The following is a 20,472-nucleotide window of genomic DNA, read 5'->3' as shown; positions in this document are numbered from 1 at the left end:
ATCCTGAGCTTCCTGGATGCCCTAAAGCAGCCCTGTGACCTGTCTGATTCTCTGTTCCCCACTGGACACCTGAGCTCTCACACCAGTGCTCCACCATCCATCACTGGCACTGTCCCACCCTCAGGAGGCAGCGGCTGGAAATTGTTTTATCTACTGTTTATGGTATTTTATTTACTAGTTATGGTACTATTTCATCTACTATGTATGGTACTTTTGGTACACCCCAGCAGCTCCAGGAAGCCCTGTGGGGAGTGCCAGGACGAGCCAGCCTGAGGTCCGAAGGTGGAAGAAACAGAGAAGGCTGTGAGATGAACACGGATGAAGGATAGGATAAGAGACAGGACAAGAGGACGTACTCTGAAAGCGCGCCAGGGGTTTAGGTTGGAAATTTGGAAGAATTTCTTCATGGAAAGGATCATTAAACATTGGAACGGGCAGCCCACGGCGGTGGTGGAGCCACAGGCGTTTAAGGCTAGACGGGACGTAGCACTGTCTAGTGGTGCTCGGCCATAGGTTGGACACGGCGATCTCACAGATCTTTTCCAAGCTGACTGATTCTGTGGGGGCAGGAGGCCCTGGAGAGCAGTGAGGGGCTGAGGGGAAGAGGACATGGGCGCTCTGGGGACGCGTGTGGGCAGGGCCAGCATAGGATCTCATCCTTCCAGCGCGATGGCGGTGAGGGCAGGGCGGGGCGGGCACGGAGACAGGGAGGGAGGGAGGGGAAGCCGGCCCCGAGGAGGGCGGAGCGGCCGCCGCGGGCCGGACGCGCCCTGGTTACCGTGACAACGGCGTCGGCCGAGCCCGAGCAGCCCGGACCCGGCAGGCCCCGCTGCCCGCCCGCCCATGCCGCGGAAAGCGCTGCGCTGCGTCCTGCAGCTGGAGCTCCGCTCGGTGAGTGCCCGGGCCGCGCTCCCCGCCCGCCCCAGCCGGGCCGCGGCCGGCAGGAGAAGCCGCGCTTGGCTCTTCCGGCAGCGCTTCCCGCCCCGCTTTTCTCAGCCGGCCGCCGCCCGCGCTCCCGGCCCGGCGGAGCTTCTGGGGGCTGCTCCGGGCCCTGCTGCCGAGCGGGGCCGAGCTCCGTCTAGCATTGCAGCCGCTGTGTGCAGCCCCCGCGGCGGTGTTGGCAGCGGCCGTGCCCTCCGCAGCTCCCTTCTCCTGTGCAAACTTGTGGGGGATGTTTGTCCCCGTGCCCCCGCCCTTCCGCTGGTGTTAGCAACAACCGTGCCGCTTTAGAGTTCTCATTCTCCTGTGGAACATGTGGTTTTTGGAGCACACTGATTCTTGGGAAGCTGTAGAGTGTAGGGAAAAGCACTCTCAGGGGGAAAAAAGAAAAAAAGAAAGCTAAAACCAAAACAAGTCCCAGGAAAGAGCGGCTTGTTGATGGCTCTGGGCAGCTCTGAATATCTGGGTGTTACATGGCGGGGAGTGTGGTGAAAGCGGAAAGTTTTGACATTAATTATGTTAGGATTGTACTCTTTGCAAAGTTTTCTGCATATATCCAAGCTGGGAACACAGCAAGGAGCTGTATCATCTCCTGAACACTTTGCAGAATTAGCTGTGTTAGGCAGTGCCCTGTTACCCTGGAGTCGGTCGCTCCATATTCCCTCGTCCTGTGACCCCGAACAAGCACTGCCATACATAAAAGAATACCTGCTGCTGAGAGGAAAACACGAGATGCCATCCACAAAACTCGAGTGCAGATCCAGGAAGTTTATAAAGTCTATACTGAGAAATTGCCCGGGTATTCCTGGTTGCTTAGCTACCCTTGTTCCCAAACTTGAGGGGCTGCTCCGAGGCAGAGCTGTGAATTTCCACACATGGATGGCCAGGGTGTCACCGTGGCGCTGTTGCTGTGCTGTCTCAACAGCTGGTGTTTGTCTCCACAATGCCAAGGCCAGCCTGGTTCCTGGAGCAGAGCAATGGCCTTTCCTTTTCTGTTCCCACTGGCTGTGAGCTATTCCTGTGCCAGGAGTGAGTACAGGGAACACATTTCCACAGGGTCAGGTTTTCAGGCGTGGGGTATTTGTTGTTTACCCTGCTCTCAAGGCTTCAAGTGAGAATGGAGACTACTCTTACACAAATGTCAATACTGGCTTTTCATTTGAGGAATTTTTTTTCCTTGGTGTTTTCTCACTTGATATGTTTTTTGGGCAGCAGTTCTTTCATTCCCCAGTTGATCTTTATCAGCTAAAGCATGATATTTTTGGTCATATTTTGTGTGATGGACTCACCAGCCTTCTAACCATCTTAGGGACGGGAGCTACTCTTCCACTTTGAGTTTGCATTGATAAGAGTCAAAATTGAACCCTAACTTTGAACCCTAATTTTGACTTAGGTGATGTAGGGGGAAAAAAAAAGTCCAGCGTTCATCCTATATATCTTAATATGAGTCAGGGTCATTAAAAATGTTAAAATACATGAATCCCAGTATACAGAGAAGAATGTTTTTAGTGGTAACCTCAGCTTTATGCCTTCTTTTTTTTCACATTATTGATGCTGTCCTTTGGCCAGTTCTGTACCGTCTTTGATACTAATTATTCTTAACTTTTTCATCATAAATAATAATTCCTCATACTATATGATATCCTTTATCCAGAAAATGGATTTTCAAGAAAATGTAGAATTTTGCTTGGTTGATCTGTTTTTGTGGAACGTGTCCTACTGGGTTTTTTCCTAGTGATCCTTTCATCCATATCTTTATTTTTGAATATTTAAATATTTTGATCAATGGAGTTGTCAGTTTTCAGATCTCTCTTTCTGTCTCACATGGATTTTTGAGCAGATTCTACCTTCCCTGTTTTCATTACATTTCATTTAAGAAAAATTACATTCTTTCACAACATGTGCTGATGATGGTTCAGCCTCCCTGTGGCTCCTTGGTCCAGGCCTAGTGCATATTGAATGACTTTTGTTTCCATCATTTAATTCTTGCAGTTTTCTTTTTTCTCCTGTGTTAAATTTTATTAAAACCAAGGCAAAATATTCAGTTATGTTTGGGACATAGATTTGTTAGCTTTCGCATCTTGGCTGATTTATGCGATGTCCATTAATTCTCTCTTTGTTTGTTTTATTTGTGACCAAAGTCTTGTCCAAATTTCTGATTTATTTTCCTGCTGTTTTTACAGTGCTCTACATATTTCTGCACCCTCTTTGAAATCTGTCCAGTTTTGTCAGAAGTTCTGCCCTCTGTTTTACCCTTCCCTTAGGATACTGATGGGTTTTGGTTCCTTTGACTTAATAAAATTCCAAGATCATCTCCAATCTGAGTCCACCAGCTCTTTGGTTTGTCTTGCTGGTAGTTTCCTTCATTTCTCTTGTCAAATGGAAGGCCTTACTTAAAGACTGAGTAGGTTTTTTGTTTGGTTTATCCTGCCATGGACTGTGTGTAATAAGTGCTCTAGAAGGTTAAGATCAGTAGAATTCTGTCCTTTTCTGTGAGCTTAATTCAGTGATTTCTTTATGGCTATTTATGATGTCCCAGCAGTGGAGCGACTGGGGGCTGGTACACATTTTCCATCTTCCTGGGAACTTTCAGCAGAGATATCCAGCATAACCCTGTCCTAGAAATTTCTCATGGTCCTTGGGGTTGCATGTGAGGTCAGTTAATTGCAGCACTGATCTCCCTCTTCCTTAGCTGATCCATAGATAACACTCTTACCTTCTTTAAAATAGTCCCTCATCCTGCTGGAGCAGTCTGCAGTCAGATAAGAGCTTCATTTGTCTCCCAAGTGTTATGGAACTCTGCATGTTACAGAGTAGGTGTCATGAACTGCAGATATGCATGTGTCATTCATTATTGGAACTGCTTTAAGGTTACATGGCCACATAGATTTGGTGTTGCAGCCCAGGTGAGGAATTATGCAGTTTATCTCCAGGGTAGTAGAATCACAAGTTTCCACATGTGCTACCTTGACCCACACGCTCATTTGTAAGAATTTGTTTTCTTTTTACAGGATAACCAGAAAAATGGCACCTGTTGTTGGCAGATTTGCCTGTTCCAGCATCTTCAGATCTCTTAATAAATAGGCAAACATTGGTTCCCTTCTCTAGGGTGAAAAGCACAAAACTCCAGCTTAAAATGGTTGTAAATTCTACAAAAATATCGAAGACAAAAGTGAGAAGTAAAGCTGATAGGACATGCAGGATGTAGTTTGGGGATCTTTCCTTGTATGAATGAAATCTGTCTCTCTCACTCCTGTTCACACTTGCAACTGCATGAGTGTCATACAAGCTGTTTAATGCTTGACAGACTGTTTCAATTGGGTTATCCATTATTCTGGCACTTTTCTTGTAGATTTGAAGCCCTCATTTATATGGAGAGGAAACCCTTTTTTTACCTTATGCTTTATCTGTAGCGATCTATCACACATTGTTTTCTTCTAGTTCTTCCACCTTTTTAACTGCTGTTTATATAGCTTTCTTTTAAATCTAGTTAGGATTTCTCAAGTAAAATGTTCATTTGGGAGTAGGAGACTGTAACCAAACCACTTATTTCAATTCCCATCACTCCTCCTTTGTCTTTCTTCCTGGCAATTGAAAGTCTGAACACTTTCTCCAGAAACCTTATGCTGGAAGAGACAACCTCATGTTTCTAATGCTGACATAAAAAATGAGCATGAGACCTTAAGTGAAAGGTGTCAATTCTCTGTCAGGGAAATAAAATAAATCCACGTGGCTTGGAGAAAATAGCAAATAGTTTTGGAATGAGTTGTGTACATTCTTGCAATCAGAGCTTTAGAAACAGACTGACTTCTTAGTCAAAGAATTTCAGAATTGTGCAGAGAAAGTTGAGAGATTTAGGGCAGTATGTGGCAGCCTAGTGAGAAGCCTTCCCTGCTTTGAGTTTAAAGATGGCCAAACTTCCCAGAGAAAGGAAGAAATGTGTCTGGTACTATTGGAACAACAGTTGCTTTTTCTCATTTACAGACAATTTGCAAATAAACTTGCCCCTTCTGGTGGCTGGACAGAGTATGGATATCTAAGCACATAAATTTACCAGTTTCATTCCATAGTTAGGATGAAGTTTGGGTGGGGTTTTGTGTTTTGGCCTCATGTACACTTCATTCTACATGAGTCTTCATATAGGAGATGATTGTGCCTTACACAGGCAGAGCATACCTTTAACTGTGCTAACCTGGCCTTGGGTTTCAGTTTTGGTTGAAGACAATGGAGTGTGTTTACTTAAGCAAGAAGAATTTGGTCCTGATTGTTTTAAAATGGTGACTTTTTTTCCTGACCAGTCTGTACAAATAGAATTGCTTTAGAGAAGGTTTATTTCACACTTGTCTGTTGCATCCTGACTTTCACAAATCAACCATTTCAGTCCTGACTGTTTCATTTTTATCTTGAAAACAGCCATTGCTTGTCTAGCTAAAGTTCAGTTTGTTTAATGAGTGTGTTACTCCTACAGATAACTTGTCCTGGAGTGCAGCTGAAAGACAAACAGGAACTTTATCTGAGTGTCTTTGTACTTGGGCAGTACCACAAAACTGAATGTGTCCCTGCAGTGTTCCCGCTCTTCTTTCAAGAAAGACTACTATTTGAAAAGGTAAGATATGTCAAGTGCTGGTACAACCTAAATAAACCCCATCAAAAATTCCACAAAAATTGTCTGCAAAACCCATGAGCACAAATAATCACACTGAGAATGGAGCAGTATTTTATCTCCTGCTTCTCTTTAGCACAGAGGAGGGGTGTGCCTGTATTATCCACATGGGGACTCAAGAATTGTGTGTACTGAAGATTCTAATGTGTGGTGAGAGTTTTTAGGTGTTTGTTGATTCTTTTGTGAGATGTCCTTCCTCAGTGTCTGTTTTCCTGGCTTGAAAAGGACTGAATGTTTTTGTTCTAAAAATTATGGCAAGGTGAAAAACAGAGACTGTACAATATAGGAGAGGCAACTTAATTTAGTAGAAAGATAAAATAGCAGCTCAAGCCTTTTTGGTGACATCTTACTCCCTTTGAGATACTCTTTTCATGGTTTGTCACCAGAATTCCCACATTGGTACTCTGGCTCTGTAATTTATAGTTGTTTATCACATTTTTGAGTCCCTACTAGCTTCATTATTAGTACCACAGGGATAATGAAACACAGTATCTTACAGAGATGATCTGGCTTCTCCACTACCCATGAATAATAATACTTTGCCCTTTCTAGTTCTTTTCCTTTAAGCATTCCCCAGCACTTTGAAAACCAGGCTGAGTAAACTTGCTCAGAGTGATGCTCTGGTGAAGGGGATGAGAAACAAACAGTGATTATTTCACTGCCTATGAAGAGTAGGAAAGACCTTCATTCTTTAAAGGCAAACATAACACAAACTTCTTAAGGGGAATGTACTGAATGCTGTTTTCAGTGTAATGTAGGGACCTCCATCCAGTGCAACATCCTCCCCTATTCCTTGATAACTATTCACATGGGATTCAGGTTAAAAAAAAACCTGAACAGGAGACTGAGAAGTCACCTCTGTGAAAATGAAGCTTAAAACATTACTAATAAATTAGAGAACATTGACCTATCAGAATTGTAATACATGCAGCAAATTATGTTTCTCTCTTGAAATTTTCTTAGACAGTGCTTACCTTTACATCTTCAACACTTCACAATAAATTATTTTTTGTTCTTTACATACAGAGAAGCAACTCTGAATGGATAGAAAGTATATTACAAGAACTGCTGGCTTTCAATGAATTTGATCATGTTCCAAATGATCATTTTAATATCCTTTCTTTTTCCAGTAGGGATAGGACTCTTGACAACAATCTTGGCAAAGAAGAGCATTGATTTTTGGGTTTTTTTCCCTTCACTTTCCCAAGAGGTCCATCTGATTACATCTGATTGTGTCATCATTAGTATTACTACTACTATTATAATTTTTTCTTTTTCAGGAATTTGCTAATATAGTTGATCCTGGAGACCTTGTGAAGTTACTGGAGTGTAAGTTCTGGGGTTTTGTATACTATGTTATATCCATAAATGTCATGTGTATATGGGCTCTAAAGATGTTTTGGAGGTTTAAAGTATGTGGTATTTTTTCTATCAGGAGCCTGTTCTCTGAAAAACTAGTGGGTAACCACTATTATCTAACAAAATGCCTCTAGAAATGCATGTTACATGCTATGGAACAGGAAGAGGGTAAAAAGTCATAAGTGATTGAAAGTCCACCTGGTTATCTGGTAGTGGATTCCTTTATATGGTTATTTATTTGATTATTTTCACATTATAGAAGGATAAACCTGTAATTTTTCTAAAGTTATTCTTGTCATTTTAAGAAGATTATGTTTTGCTACATTTGTATAATGAATTGTGGTGAGAAAACACTGACCTGAACTCAAACTGCAGGAATATGCATCCTCACATGGGAGTTATCTGTAAAGGGGGCAAAGCTTGCATAATCTTCTTTAAAAGAGGAAAAACTTGGCAGCAGAGAGAACTTACAAGTTCTAAGTCAGATTTAGTGTTGTCATTTGTACCCTGCTAATGCCATTGTGTTCATCTATGATATTTATGCAAGCTGTACTTAAATTTATCTTATTATTGGTGTGGTGGAAATAGTGCAGGGATGTACAGTGCTGTGAAGTTTAAATCGATGATTCATTTTTCTTGGGCTTTGATTATGGAAATTTTCATTTTAGGTTTTTTTTTAACTCATGAAAAAACTTTTTTCCCTTCTAGTTGACACAACAGTACTTGAACTAATACAGCTCGTTCCTCCAGGTATTGTATCAGTCTTTTCATAAATTATGCAGTTTAATAGGTGAATTTCCAGGAGGACATTGCCCATTACAGCACAATCACTTTTTTCAACACACAAACAACATAGAAAGCCCTTCAACAAATAGTCCTCTGAATAGAAAATGTTAATAGATCAAGAGGATCTCATTCTTGAAAGGGGATAATAACAGAGTATTTAAATGTATCATACTCAGGCTTAGGAATGTGATAATATTTTAAAAATGGAAAATAAACTGAAATCATCCAGTGCATAATTATTAACCGCATCACAATTCACTTCTAGAGAGGCTGTCTGTGAAATTTCAGAGTGCATAATCTTGTTCTCAGAGTGACACTTTTTTTCCTTCCATTTTAATGGTGACCACTGGGAAAACTCTTATCCTCACTATAAGTATTACAGGTCTCTTGGGATGTGTGAAGATAATAAATAGTGATTTGTCATACTTCTGTTATTGGTTTGTGTGATTATAAAAATCTATTTTAATGAAATTCAAGTGTTCCCATGAATAATGTAAATCTGCACTTTATTGGAAATAAAGTCAAGTTTTAAAGAGGACTCATTTGGAAACTGTGGTATTAAAAGCACTCTCTCACTTGTCCTTAGTACTTTCAAGGAAACTACTGCTTCTCTCAGGTGACTTACCAGACTGTTTACTTGAAGAAATGTAGTGAATGGGGATTTTTTTTTTTTTGTGGGAAGTAAAGGATCTTGCATAAGAATTTATTTTCAGGGCTCAGACATAGGTGTGATATAGCCCAACATAAGCTAGCAAGATGGCTGCAATAGCACAAGTTACATTTTTTCACAATATACGTTGAAGGGTTTACCTCTAAAGAAAAACTTTTTAACTTTTTTTTTTTTTTTTAGAAGTAGCAAGACAGGGTATTGAGAAAATCTTGAAATAATTATTTTGCTGTTGCTTTTGGGTTTTTTTACTGCTACTGTTACTGTTCTGTAGTATGGAGTGGTAGTTTTTCATAAGAAATTGGGTGCCATTAAAAAATACTGAGTTTTTTTCTGCGGCATGGAAGGGAAAGAAAGAAGAAAAGTACTGAAAAGTTACCTGAAGAAATCCTTTCATGTGCCTGTTGTAGAAGAGTTAACACAATCTTCTTTAATTTTTTTTCCAGTAACATTGAAACATAGTTTCATAGTAGATTCTGCACATTTTTGCTGCTGATTTAACTTGATGATGTTATTTCCTAGTGCTATAGGAGTTTTAGAGCCATGCTGTTAATTTGTAAAGAGCAAAATTTATCCTGGTTTCAACATGGCTCTGTGTGTGGTGTCTGTGCTGCGTGGCTTTGTCTATTTTCCAATTAAACTGTGTATTTTCTTTTTAGTGGGAAAAGTTCTAGCTACATATGAAGAAAATACAAGAGATTTCCTGTTCCCTGACCCTAAGCTTACCCATGGGCTCCGTGGTTTGCAGCGTGAGGTTTTAATGAAGAGGTCCCCGTCTTTCACAGTGAGTGAATGTCTGTGGATTGTATTTATGACACAGTCTGCTTCACTGAAGAAACCCCTTGAACTGCTTCAAATGAAAAGCGATTACTTCTGACAGATTTTGCCATTTTAAGGTGTTGAATGTACAAATCCACAGCTGAACTTCGGGGAAAGTATAATCTTTTTTCGGAATGCTTCAAGAAATTATTTAATGTGGAAAAGTTAGTTTCCACTTGGTTTGCAGTGTGGCACCATGACATGTCTCCATTCAGTTTAATCTGTGATGCAGCTGGTGGCTGAAGGGATGCAGGAGATGTCATATTGACTTCATGGTTCTCAACAGAAGCCATGTAACCCTCCTCCTTGGTCCTTCTCCATAGCATTTTGGAACAATAGCTAATTGGCAGAATGAGTGCAGTGAATTAATGCTAATTTTCTGGAGATAAGGGCTCAAGTACATGTTAAATGAAAATGAATTCATTTCACATTGCCCTTTCATCAAGTTTGACTGTTGAATCTTAATTGTCAGCAGAATAACCCAGGAAGGCACCTTAAGGAGGATGGTGATGTTGTGTTTTGAGGTTTTTGTGGAGTTTTACTGGTGGATTGGCAGGACATTTGGATAAGAACCCAGTTACCCTGTCTGTTGTGGTTGGGCTAAAAGCACATGGGAGGAGGGAAATGCTGATTAAAATTCATTGTTATCTTTTAGCTGGTGTAGCCTTTCCCCAGAAAGGGCAACCTGGAAACTGCCCAGACACTTGCAATTAGAGGTGCTAATTTGGTGTCTAATGCTGTGTTACATTTGAATGAATTAAGGTTGTGATTTTGTGCTACAAAATGTCTGATTCTGCAGTAGCTTAAAAACAAAAACAACCATTATTTTTTGGCTGTAGTGTTTCTTTGATATGGCTCACCCCATGCATGGTGGTGTGGCTCAAGAGATGGGGTGAAACTGTTTTGTTTTCATGCTGCTCATAGAATAGGTGCCTTCCTGGTGTTGAGAAAGAATAGGGAGGTAGGAACAAATGAAGTGGTATTAGCTAAATGTTTTTAGATTTTTTTGTGAACAGAATATAGTGAGTCTTCATAGAAGCAGAGCTGCTAGACAAGTTTGATGGGTTTTGTCAAACTGAGTTATTTGAAACAAAAATTATGTATTTTCTAATAAAGAAAAGGTGCCATAATTTGTGAGCTGTGAGAAGATGTGGTCAGAGTAATTTGGATGTGTAGGTGATGAATGATGACACTGTAGTAGCTTTAAAAATTTGACTGTGGTAAGACACAGACATACTTCATGTCCTTGGGAGCAGCATAATAAAATCCATCTCTGCCTGGAACAGGGACTGCAGGAGCCTTTGTTGCTCCATTCCATCTCCATAGTTTGAAAGTACAGTGTAAGAGAAAATTTTGGCATAGTGACCCCCATTTTCAGGAATAATGCAGAAGCTGGGCTTGATGGCGTTGGAGGGAGGCTCCCAAAAGGAATTTCTTGTTCCTCTCCTCGCTTGCCAAGTGGAATGGAATAACTATGAAAGGATTTTTACCTCCAGTAGAAATGCAGTCTCAAGTGCCTCCCTCTCCCAGTGTTCCCTGAGCTTTACTGGCAAGTGTCTCTTGCTAAGTCTGTCAGCACGAAGTGCTGGATGTGAATGCTAAGCAAAAGGAGATGTTGAACAAGGTCATGAGAACCCTCACATTATTCCTATGCTACTGAAGCCATGTTCTTCCCACATGAAAAGTTATTTATAGCCAGCTGAGATGTTGAATATTTTTGAATGGCAGCTGTGCTTCAGTGACAGTTTGATTCCAAATAAATTTGTCTTTTATTAAAAAAATAAAGGTAGCAACAGTAAGATTACGGTTGTGGAGTTCAGATAGGCAGTGACAAGCAGTGTCTGATTAACACTGCTAATCTGCCAGTTGGAAGGAATCCCAAGTTGAGAGGATCAAAACTCCTCCAGAAATCTGGCACTTGGCTGATAATGTCCCTGGCTAAATGTCTTACAAGGTTTACAAACTCAGTGTGCATGCAAGACATGCCTCGAGTTATCTCTCCCAGTCCAGTGTTGCCCAGCTGAGGCTCTTGCTGGTTCTTCTGTATTTTTCTGCAACCTTTACCTTTCAGAATATGCTTATGCCTGGACTGTGGTCGTGATTTCTTACAGATGTTCTTATCTCCATTCCCCACCTTCATGCAGTATTTGCTACATTACTTAAAACAATTTCTTTTTTGCTATGCTATCTTCCATTAACAGTCCAGTGCAAGGCCTTCTGATATATTCCTGTATACTTTTTTAAGCTAAAGTGTTACTTGTGTTCCTTACAGTCAAAAGCACATATTAGACTTGTATTCTTCTAAATGTGAACCACCTTTATACTTTTTCTGTGGTCAAATTTGTATTATGTCCCTTCTGTTTAATGAATGGTGCAGAAATGCTCAGGGCTGCAGACACCACTAAGCCAGAAGCAGAAGAGATCCCAAAAGCTTTCCAGCTGGATTTTCATTTACAGATGTGTCTGGGGCTATATGATGGTATTTACATAATTCTGTGTTGAGTGTCCTACAGCAGCCCTTGATTTGGGAACTGCAGAAAACAAGCAGCAAATTGTCTGATGGCTTTGGCATGTGAGTTGCTTTTGACATATCCATGCCTGTGCATTCAAATGCCATCCCATATTGCCTCTCCACAGACAATTTCTCAGAAGAAGCCATAGTTTGTGTCATTTTTTAGGGATGAACACTTAACAATTTTGTAATCATTTCCAGTCTCTGTGAGAGCAGTAGGTGCTCTATTGTTGCATTTTGTAGTAGACTTACTAATTCTATGTCCTTTTTTAAATTGTTGATAGCACTTGACAATTCATTAGTAATAAAAGCGAGTTGATTAAAGATGATCAGTCTTAAAACCTCTTTTATGTGCCATAACTTGACTTGATTGAATCCTGGACTCTGTTAATTGCTGTGACTGAGCTTTCTTGGCATTTTTGTCATTTGATTTCCATAATCTATCCTGGGGCCAGATCATGTTCCCTAATGGGAAATCAGTGTTTAGGCAGGTGGTAGAGAATAGTTTGGTTAATAAATAGACTTCACTCACAAAGTTCCTGCTAATTCTTATAGATGTGGGATAAAGTCACAAACAGACCAGCTCCTTTTCATGTCTCAGTGATTTTGTATGTTCATGTGCACAAATGCCTGTGCACTGAGATGCCTCAGGCACCAAATTCTGTCCATGTTGAAAGAGGAGGGGGTAGGAATTTCTGGGGGCACTTGATTTTCTCTTGGATTCTGCAGAGCTGTATAGGATGCACATAGATGATTGCCGCTTGTTTATAGCATATGTGGCATTTCGTTCTTTTATGCCTTTTTTTAGTGCTGCTGTTTGGGAAATAATGCTTGTGTGTTGTAATCCCTGTCCTTTACACCCAGTAAATTCTGAATGCATTGACCAATGCTCAGTGAATAGGAAGGCAATAGTTTTCTGAGGTGTTGTGTTCCTATCCATGGCTGCAGTAAAAGGTGAGTGGAACAGAAGCTGCTAATCATGTAAAAATGGTGGGATATGCTGGCCATCACTCTGTGTGTGCTGTGCTTCACCAGGAGGCCCAGTGGGACCCCAGTGATTCCAAGTGGGACAAACTAGGGCTGCCCCATGGGCAGGAGGGGATTGTGGATGTGTTCCATGCTGATGGAACAAGGGAGGCATCCACAGAAATCAGACTACTCCAAAGATTACAGAATGAAGGGTTTTCTTAGTCATACTGTTAAAAAGGAATAGTTATCTGCAGTGTGATTGACTGATTAAACAAAATGTTTTTACAAATGAGATGGCACAACTGAGACTGTTCTCAAACAAGTTTACAAAGTTAGTATTAATGAAACTTCTAGAGCATGACTGAAATTTTTATTGATGCCATACAGCATGGCATGAAAAATCTTTAAAAGTGCTTTTGACAAAAAAATGTATTAAAATAAAAGTCAGACCTTAATTGTTGTACAAAAGCAGTGTAATCATCTGTAATTGAATTGTCAGAAATGCAAATGTTAGCATCTTGACATTTACCATTGCTGTTCTGTCTTTTCTAATTATCTTTATTAAAGGCTGAAATTAACAAAGGAAATGGCTGAAAATTAGGAATGGTTTGTTACATTAGGTGACATTTACCTCTTTGATACCCTTTATCTTGAGTTGAAGCTTGATATGCAATTATTGTCTCTCTTCTAGGGAATTGCACCAAAATTGAGATTTTCTACAACCTGCCTTATTTCAGACAGTCTGTTAATCTTAGGAAGGAGTCACATACAGGTTAGCACAATTTAATTGTTTGCAATTTCTAGATTTAATATTGATAGCCTTGCTTCCAATTTTTCCATGTGCTGCTCACTTCAAACTTTCCTCATTCTTTTGTTGTGGTTAAAGCAGGTATCACGGGTGCTTGACAACTTGATTAAATTTTTAATCAAGTATGAGTAAAGAGTGGGTTTGGTGCATGACAGTAGATGCTGAGAGTTCCTTGAATCTGAAACAATTATCAGCTGCTGTGTTCTATGATCAGCTGAAGTGTCAGTCCCTGGTGCATTGGTACATGGGAAAATGCCTTCACATCATTTGTTACTGACACTTAAAATTAAGGACAGTAAAAACTAGGTGTTGTTAGAGAAGGTACATTATTAAACCAAACCAATTAATTTAATGGTTTTCCATAACTGTATCCCTGACAGTAATGGAAATGCAGATTTTGTTGAAAAGACTATCACCTGTATTAATCTGGAAGTGCTGCTTTTGCACCAAGTAAATTTAAAGGTGAAGCAGCACTCTTCTCTGGTCTCACAGCTTGGAATTTTGGTTTGGATTTCTGGATTTACAAGCTGTCATGTAAAGTTACTCTTATATCCTCCTTCTTGTGCTGTAATATTGAAAAATGGTGCAGCATCATTGGAAGGGAATGGTTGTCAGGAAGGCTTGTGTGCAAAGACACTTAGGTGCCTTTGACCTGTTGGTGGCATTGCTAATGACTTCAATGAGAAGTTTCTTCCAAATTTAACAAATGAAATGTATGGAGACAGAAAAAAATTTAAAAATCAGTGAAAATTGTCATTGTCAGAAAATTGGCTTCAGTGAAGGTGACTTGAGTAAGGGCAAATTGATTTAAAATTTAAACTGTTCCTAAAAGTATCGATGAATGGCAGCTCAGATTCACTTGTGTTGCAGTTTTACAACTGGTGTAAGCCAGGAGCAGCACCACCTGCTTCTGGTGAAGTTGAGATTAGTCTTAGAGAATTAGGTCTGGCTTTGTGTGGCCAGGTCTGTCTCACCATCAGTTGCACCAGTGAGTTCATATTCTGTCAACACAAAACAAACACACAGACTCAGCCTCACTGGCTGGCTGTAGAGGGAAAGCCTTGAAGGCAAGCTGGACATTTTATTTCTGGGTCCCTCTGAACCAAAGCAGTCCATGTAACATTCTGATCTAGGGCTAATGTCAGCTAGCTCCAGCTTGAAAAAGAATTTCTGACAGAAAAAATACTGTTTTTCTCCACTAAACTTTACACTTAAAAAAACTAATAAATTCACCATAATCCAAGAAAGTATTAATTTTAGAGAATGTAATTGCACTTCTTCTGGAGCTTTAGGCAACTCTAAATGCATATAATTTAAACTATTAAAAAGGCTCCTCTTTTAATTTATGTCTTGTACTTTAAAGAGGAAGAATTTTAAAATAAAAGCTTAAACAGGTGAAAAATGCTTCAAATCTGTGTATGGCTATATCAGGTAAACTTTGTGACAAAATTAAATTTAATTTTTAGAATCTCCACTAACTGTGTGAGAAAGCTAAGTGAATAAGTATCAGACGCTTAGCATCTAACATGCAGTACACTGGGTGTTTAACCTTCTTTTGGTTTCAGAGAAAATGGTGAACACATTGGTTTTTAAATTGCTGTTTGATTACAGTTTTGTGAGGGGAACTTCAGCTGCCATGGCATGTCCTTCTGGTAGAATCATTAGTTCCTTGTTCACATTATGTCCAGCAATCTTTATCCTATGCTCTGTCAAATCAGATCATTTCCCTTCTTCACTGCAGACTGATAGGCACTGGGTGCATCATCCAGCCCCAAGTGGAAGAATGCCCTCCAAGCTGGCCAGGAAGAGCCCTCCTTCAGCAGAGCAGAGCTCGGCCCTGCGGAGCTACGAGCAGCCCACCATCGCCTCCAAGTCGCGCTCGCCGTCCCCGTACACCAAGCGCCGCATGTGCGAGCTGTCGGAGGAGGCCAGGCAGAGACTGTCCCACCTGAACCTGGGCCCTCACGAGTTCAGGAGAGACACCGACAAACCTCCCTTTGTCATCAGACGGGTTTGTATTGGCTCCCAGGTGCTTCCAGCTTAAGCTCAGTTCAAATGTTGTTCTTTCACTAAATAGCGCTCCAAAAATTCATTCAGCTCTTAGTTTAGATGAATAATTTTTTCTTCTCCTGAACAGTCTGTCACAGAGTGATTTAAATGTAAAATTAACTAAACTAAAATTTCTTTTATCTGCTTTAGTAACAGACAAAGATCAAATTCTTTCATGAATATCTTGGTTAAATTCTCTGAGGCCCCATTTCTTTTCTTCCAGCACACTAGACAGGATAATAGGTGTATAAATTCGGCTTGGAAGTAATTGATATTAGTATTAAAAATTCCTGAATAAGACTTTAAAGAAAGAGTGTCTAGTCACATTATGAACATTTACACTTCCTCTCTTTCAACTTTTTTTATGTTGTCATCCTGTGATATTTGGAACACTTCCTTTGCTCAGAGCTACATCTGAAACGCTTTGACTTAAGAGTTCATAACATAAGGACATTTTGCCATACATGAAAAATTGTCCTGAAATTAGATACTTACTTAAAGAAATTGTGTGTAGCTCTTTTAAAATGAAGGAGCTACATTTCCCAGCCACCTGGAGGATCATATACTCATTTTTTTCCCCTTCTTAATTATTCTTCTTATTGCAACTATTCCCTGATTTTAGAAAATCACTTTGAATTTGTAGGGGCAGAAATGGGATCGTTCTTATTCTGTGCTGTGTTATTATGATTTCTCTACAGTTCTGGGCACTTACCACAACCAGTTAGATAATCAAGTAGTTAAATAGTTTGCTTCTACCTTATATTTTTACCTAGTATCAGTACTAATTAATTAATAATATATTGTCAAAGTTTAGAAGTTTTATTCTACATATAGCTACCTTTTAGAAATTCAAAATGGCCTGGATAAGTCATTAATCATTAATCAATCTGCTGTATCTCTCAAGTATTTTTCTTTTAACTCCTTTTGTTTAATTCTTTTGGTTTTTGATCTATAGGTGAAGTTCACGGTTTAATTATAGTATCATTAACACTGATTATTGATTTTCAATGCTTGGTTATGTTTGTACAAAAAAAAGAGAAAGCTTGTCTCTTAATTCAGCATGTCCTCACTGTCATGGCCTTTCTAGTCTGAGAATTCTCCTTTTAGGGCATCTTTACTGCTGAGAACTCTTTTGGCCTGGAGATTTTGTGTTATGAAGATCAAAATTGGATTATATTAAATGTAACTTTTTAATTAGGAAGAGATTCAGATCTCTCTTGGTGAGATCTAAGCTGTTTAGAATAAATATGAGATACCAGGAATTGTTTAAAAAGACTGCAGACGTTACAGATGAAGGAGGAGCTGTCTGCATTTTCCCTTTCTTTGAATAATAGGATATTCAGAGTTTTCTCGACCTTTCTAGTACTGTTTCTGTTTATGCACAGTAATACTAATAATGCCCATGAGCCAAGTGCTATGAAAATAGTCTAAAATAGTATTTAAATAAAGTAATATATTGCAGAAAATACCAGTTATGGTCTTATGAACAAAACCAGAAAAACCAGGGATTGATACATCTGATACTGAGTATTTTAACAGTGTTTTTGCTTCAGGTTGGACAACCAAGTCCTGGTGCTAAACTTCATTCCTTGTGTTCCCTGCGAGAAAGCACAGCAGAAGCCTGGCCCAAGGCACCCCATGGTCAGTATTTTCTGCTGTATATCTCATAGCTGCTTTTGATTTCTGCAGGAAGCAGTTTTATTTGGGGCTTTTTTATTATTATTTTTGGGTTTTTTTATTTATTATGAAAAACTGTGATGGAGAAAAAGCTGTTAGTTCTTCCTAGGAAAAGGAAGAATGCTGAATAAATTACTGCTTCAAAGGGTGCCCTTGAATAGTTCTTTACCTCATGAAGCTTGGAGCATAGTTCTACATTATATGAAAATAGGAGAGAATTACAAAGCTCAGACAAGTGCTCTGTTTCACTCCCTTTTTTGTTGAGTTGGATGGTGGAGAAAATCTGCACCATGGTTTGTGGGTGTGTTGATCAGGCTTGGGGTATTGATTATTTTGAAGTTCAGGGGCTCTGTTTCTTCAAAAATGGGTAATGTTTATTTCAGCAGTGTTTGTGAGTAGTGGATCAGTGACTTACCATTATTTATGAGCATGCAGGATGTGCTCCAGTATCTGCTTCAGCATCCTTTGGTATCAGTAAGTGAGAGCTTAATAAAAAGTGTGGGATCAGAAATTTAAGAAAGCGCCCTAAAACTTGATTTTATTGCACATGTCTTACAATATGAGGATTTTAATGAGTCTCATCAGTATTTGTTTATGTGTGCTCTGCCTCATTTTTATTTCATTTCCTCACTAATTATAATTTGTTATACAGCAAATCATTATGAACGTGTTATTTTACATTTGTTCTTTGTCATTGCACTGGGTGCTGAATTTTAAAGGTTTCACATCCCCTTTGGGAACAGATTTGCCAGTCTGTCATGGCTGGATAATGGAGCAGACCAGATCATCTGATACCATTGCACACTTTCAAAATGAGCTGGTGGTTTCTGGCCAATATTTAGTACACCAAAATCTACTTCTATTAATATCCAGAGGAGCCTTTGGTCAGCTGTCTGTCTTGAGGCTTAACTGTAACTTCTGAAAAGAACAGATCCTCAGGATTAGAAATCTTAAATACAGACAGTACACTTTAGTCCCTTTTTGCTTTTCCTGGGTCTCAGTATGAGAGTTGTTCAGTAGAAACTGATAGAACAGACCAAGAAAGTAGATTTAATGTTTGTGAGGACAAAAAGGATGCTTTGTAAAAGATTTCATTTAGGAAATTAAGAAATGCAAATGTGTTTTTGATTTCTTCTGTCATGGACCTTTTTTCCTTGTCCAGATCCTTCTCCTCGCAACAGCTACAGATCCAAGAAAACTGAAGTGAGTACTTGCAAGTGGTTTTCCTTACACTATTTTTTGGGAAGCTCTGAGCTTCCCAGTCTTCCTTGGATTGTCTTGCATAGGTATTTTTGAAATGTTATCTACTGTAGTATCAGAAGCAAGAAAAAGGACATTTTAAATCTGATCTAGCCCGGTTAAGGCCTGCTGACAGATTATTTACAAACATTAGAAGGAAACTTTGCACTCTTTAAAGATAAAGATGCCTGCACATACAGAATTTGCTTTTCCTTGGCATTAAGGCTTGCAGCAAGGCCATAGAGGAGCCTTTAAAGGCTGTTTGCATTTGCCTTACCAGTTATTCTGAGAGCATTGTTCATTCTGGAAATCTGTGTGAAGGTGGCACTGGTACAACTGGGAAACCACTGTTGTGTTATTTCACATCCTTTCTTTTTCATATTTTGGTTTGTTTGTGTATTAAAATAATCTAGAGATTAACATCAGGATTGTTTTGGGTTTGGGAGGTTTCATTCTTTACATCCTCATTTAGTTAGTTTTTGCCTGTGTTCCTGAAGTACTGTAAAAATTGTGGGTTTAAGCAGTTATGTGTGCCCTCTAGATTTCCTAATGGCTGGGAAAATTGATGATAATAGGCATGAGAAAGAAAGGGAATTATGAGGATAAACCTTGATGTCTATGTTAAGCACACTTTTGTCAGACTAAACTTTTATTACCAAGGGCTGTTGTTCTGTGTATTGTGTGAGTCTAATATACCCTGCTGCCTCTGGATTGTTCCATGGGTTGTTCAGGCTCTCAGGCATTATTCTGAATCTGTGAGATTCCTGGGAAGCCTTTAATTGTGCACGCAGAAAAGTTGATAAAAGGGCTGTTGTAGAAGAGTTTCACACAAGATGGTGTGTTAGTTACCAACAGATTCTTCTGAGACTTGTTGATTTACTTTAGACCATGGATTTTTGCATGAATATACAATCTGAATGAGTACATAATCTTTAACCTTTCAGGTTGAGAAACAAAAATGTGAAAATTGTACGTCTTGATATTTATAATACATTTTAGTTTGGTGGGATATTTTTCAGGCAAAATCCACCAGTGGAAAAGGCTTGGATAGATCTGCTGTTTGCAAGGAGGATGTGAGCCCAGATCCACCCAACAGAGAGTCCCATTCTGCTGCTTCTTTGGAGTGTTCAGCACTTCCAGCAGCTCAGGAGTCTCTGAGTTCTGTGCTGAGTCGATCTTCTCTGAGAGAAAGGTAATGCCCTGGTTTTGTTCATGACATTCTGGAATTAGGAGCATGAGCTGATGATAGCAGTGCCTGCATGACTGTAGTTTGCGTGTTTGGAGGTGTGAGGGCTGAAGACGCTGAAAAATCTTCCTATAACAGCTGTGTTGTTGTTTGGCTTCTCCTTTTGCTGTGTTTGCTCTCACCTCTGCTTGATGATGACAGTCCTAGTAACATGGCAGTGAAAATGTCTGAAACAGTGACATCCCAAATTTCAGGCTGCCAATGTCCATCTGGAACAGAGAATTAATAAATCATCACTTAAGTGAATCATCACTGTTTCAGAGGGGATTGGAATTTCAGGAATGTAAATACAGATATGTAAAAATGGCAAAAAAACTCTACGGTGGGTATTTGGAAACCTTTTTTCCATCTGACTTTTCACAGGTGCTTTTGAGCACGTACTTGTGGCTGTGCTCTACTCAGATGTGTGACTGGTGTGCATAACATGCTTGGGCTAGCTTTAATCTACTCAGTGTGTTGTTTTCCAATATTTTCACTTTTTTGAAACCCTAAAATCGTGATTTTAATTTTTTAAGTGGAAGTGTGGACCTCTGCAGCTATTGTGTGTATATTAACTGCTATATTCCAATTATTTTTCTTATCTATCTCACTGACCCCAGTGGGACTTGTTTGGGGACAAGTTAATTTGATGGATTTCAGTCCCTGGGTTAATATTTTGGGCCAACTTCCCAGCTTCAGTGTCTTATGAGGGTGGGATGGAAGAAATGTCAAAAAAGCAACAGATGGTTTCATGCTTAAG

At 39.7% G+C, this 20,472-nt stretch overlaps 1 protein-coding gene across 1 annotated transcript in view; it reads left to right on the top strand.

Annotated features, from left to right (window-relative positions):
• Positions 1–742: 742 nt before the first annotated feature.
• SPATA6 (spermatogenesis associated 6) overlaps positions 743–20,472 on the top strand; it is a 35,762-nt gene continuing 16,032 nt past the window's right edge. Inside the window, exons 1-10 of the mRNA XM_064720126.1 lie at positions 743–891; positions 5,408–5,545; positions 6,883–6,931; positions 7,670–7,711; positions 9,074–9,198; positions 13,406–13,486; positions 15,264–15,533; positions 17,125–17,212; positions 18,411–18,451; positions 19,507–19,679. Of these exons, the coding sequence (XP_064576196.1) occupies positions 844–891; positions 5,408–5,545; positions 6,883–6,931; positions 7,670–7,711; positions 9,074–9,198; positions 13,406–13,486; positions 15,264–15,533; positions 17,125–17,212; positions 18,411–18,451; positions 19,507–19,679 (1,055 nt within the window). The 5' untranslated portion in view covers positions 743–843. The remainder of the gene's footprint in view (positions 892–5,407; positions 5,546–6,882; positions 6,932–7,669; positions 7,712–9,073; positions 9,199–13,405; positions 13,487–15,263; positions 15,534–17,124; positions 17,213–18,410; positions 18,452–19,506; positions 19,680–20,472) is intronic.

Source organism: Zonotrichia leucophrys, chromosome 8 (genome assembly GCF_028769735.1).
Source record: "Zonotrichia leucophrys gambelii isolate GWCS_2022_RI chromosome 8, RI_Zleu_2.0, whole genome shotgun sequence".
Classification (NCBI taxonomy): Eukaryota; Metazoa; Chordata; class Aves; order Passeriformes; family Passerellidae; genus Zonotrichia; species Zonotrichia leucophrys.
This window is presented reverse-complemented; position numbering and strand designations above follow the sequence as displayed.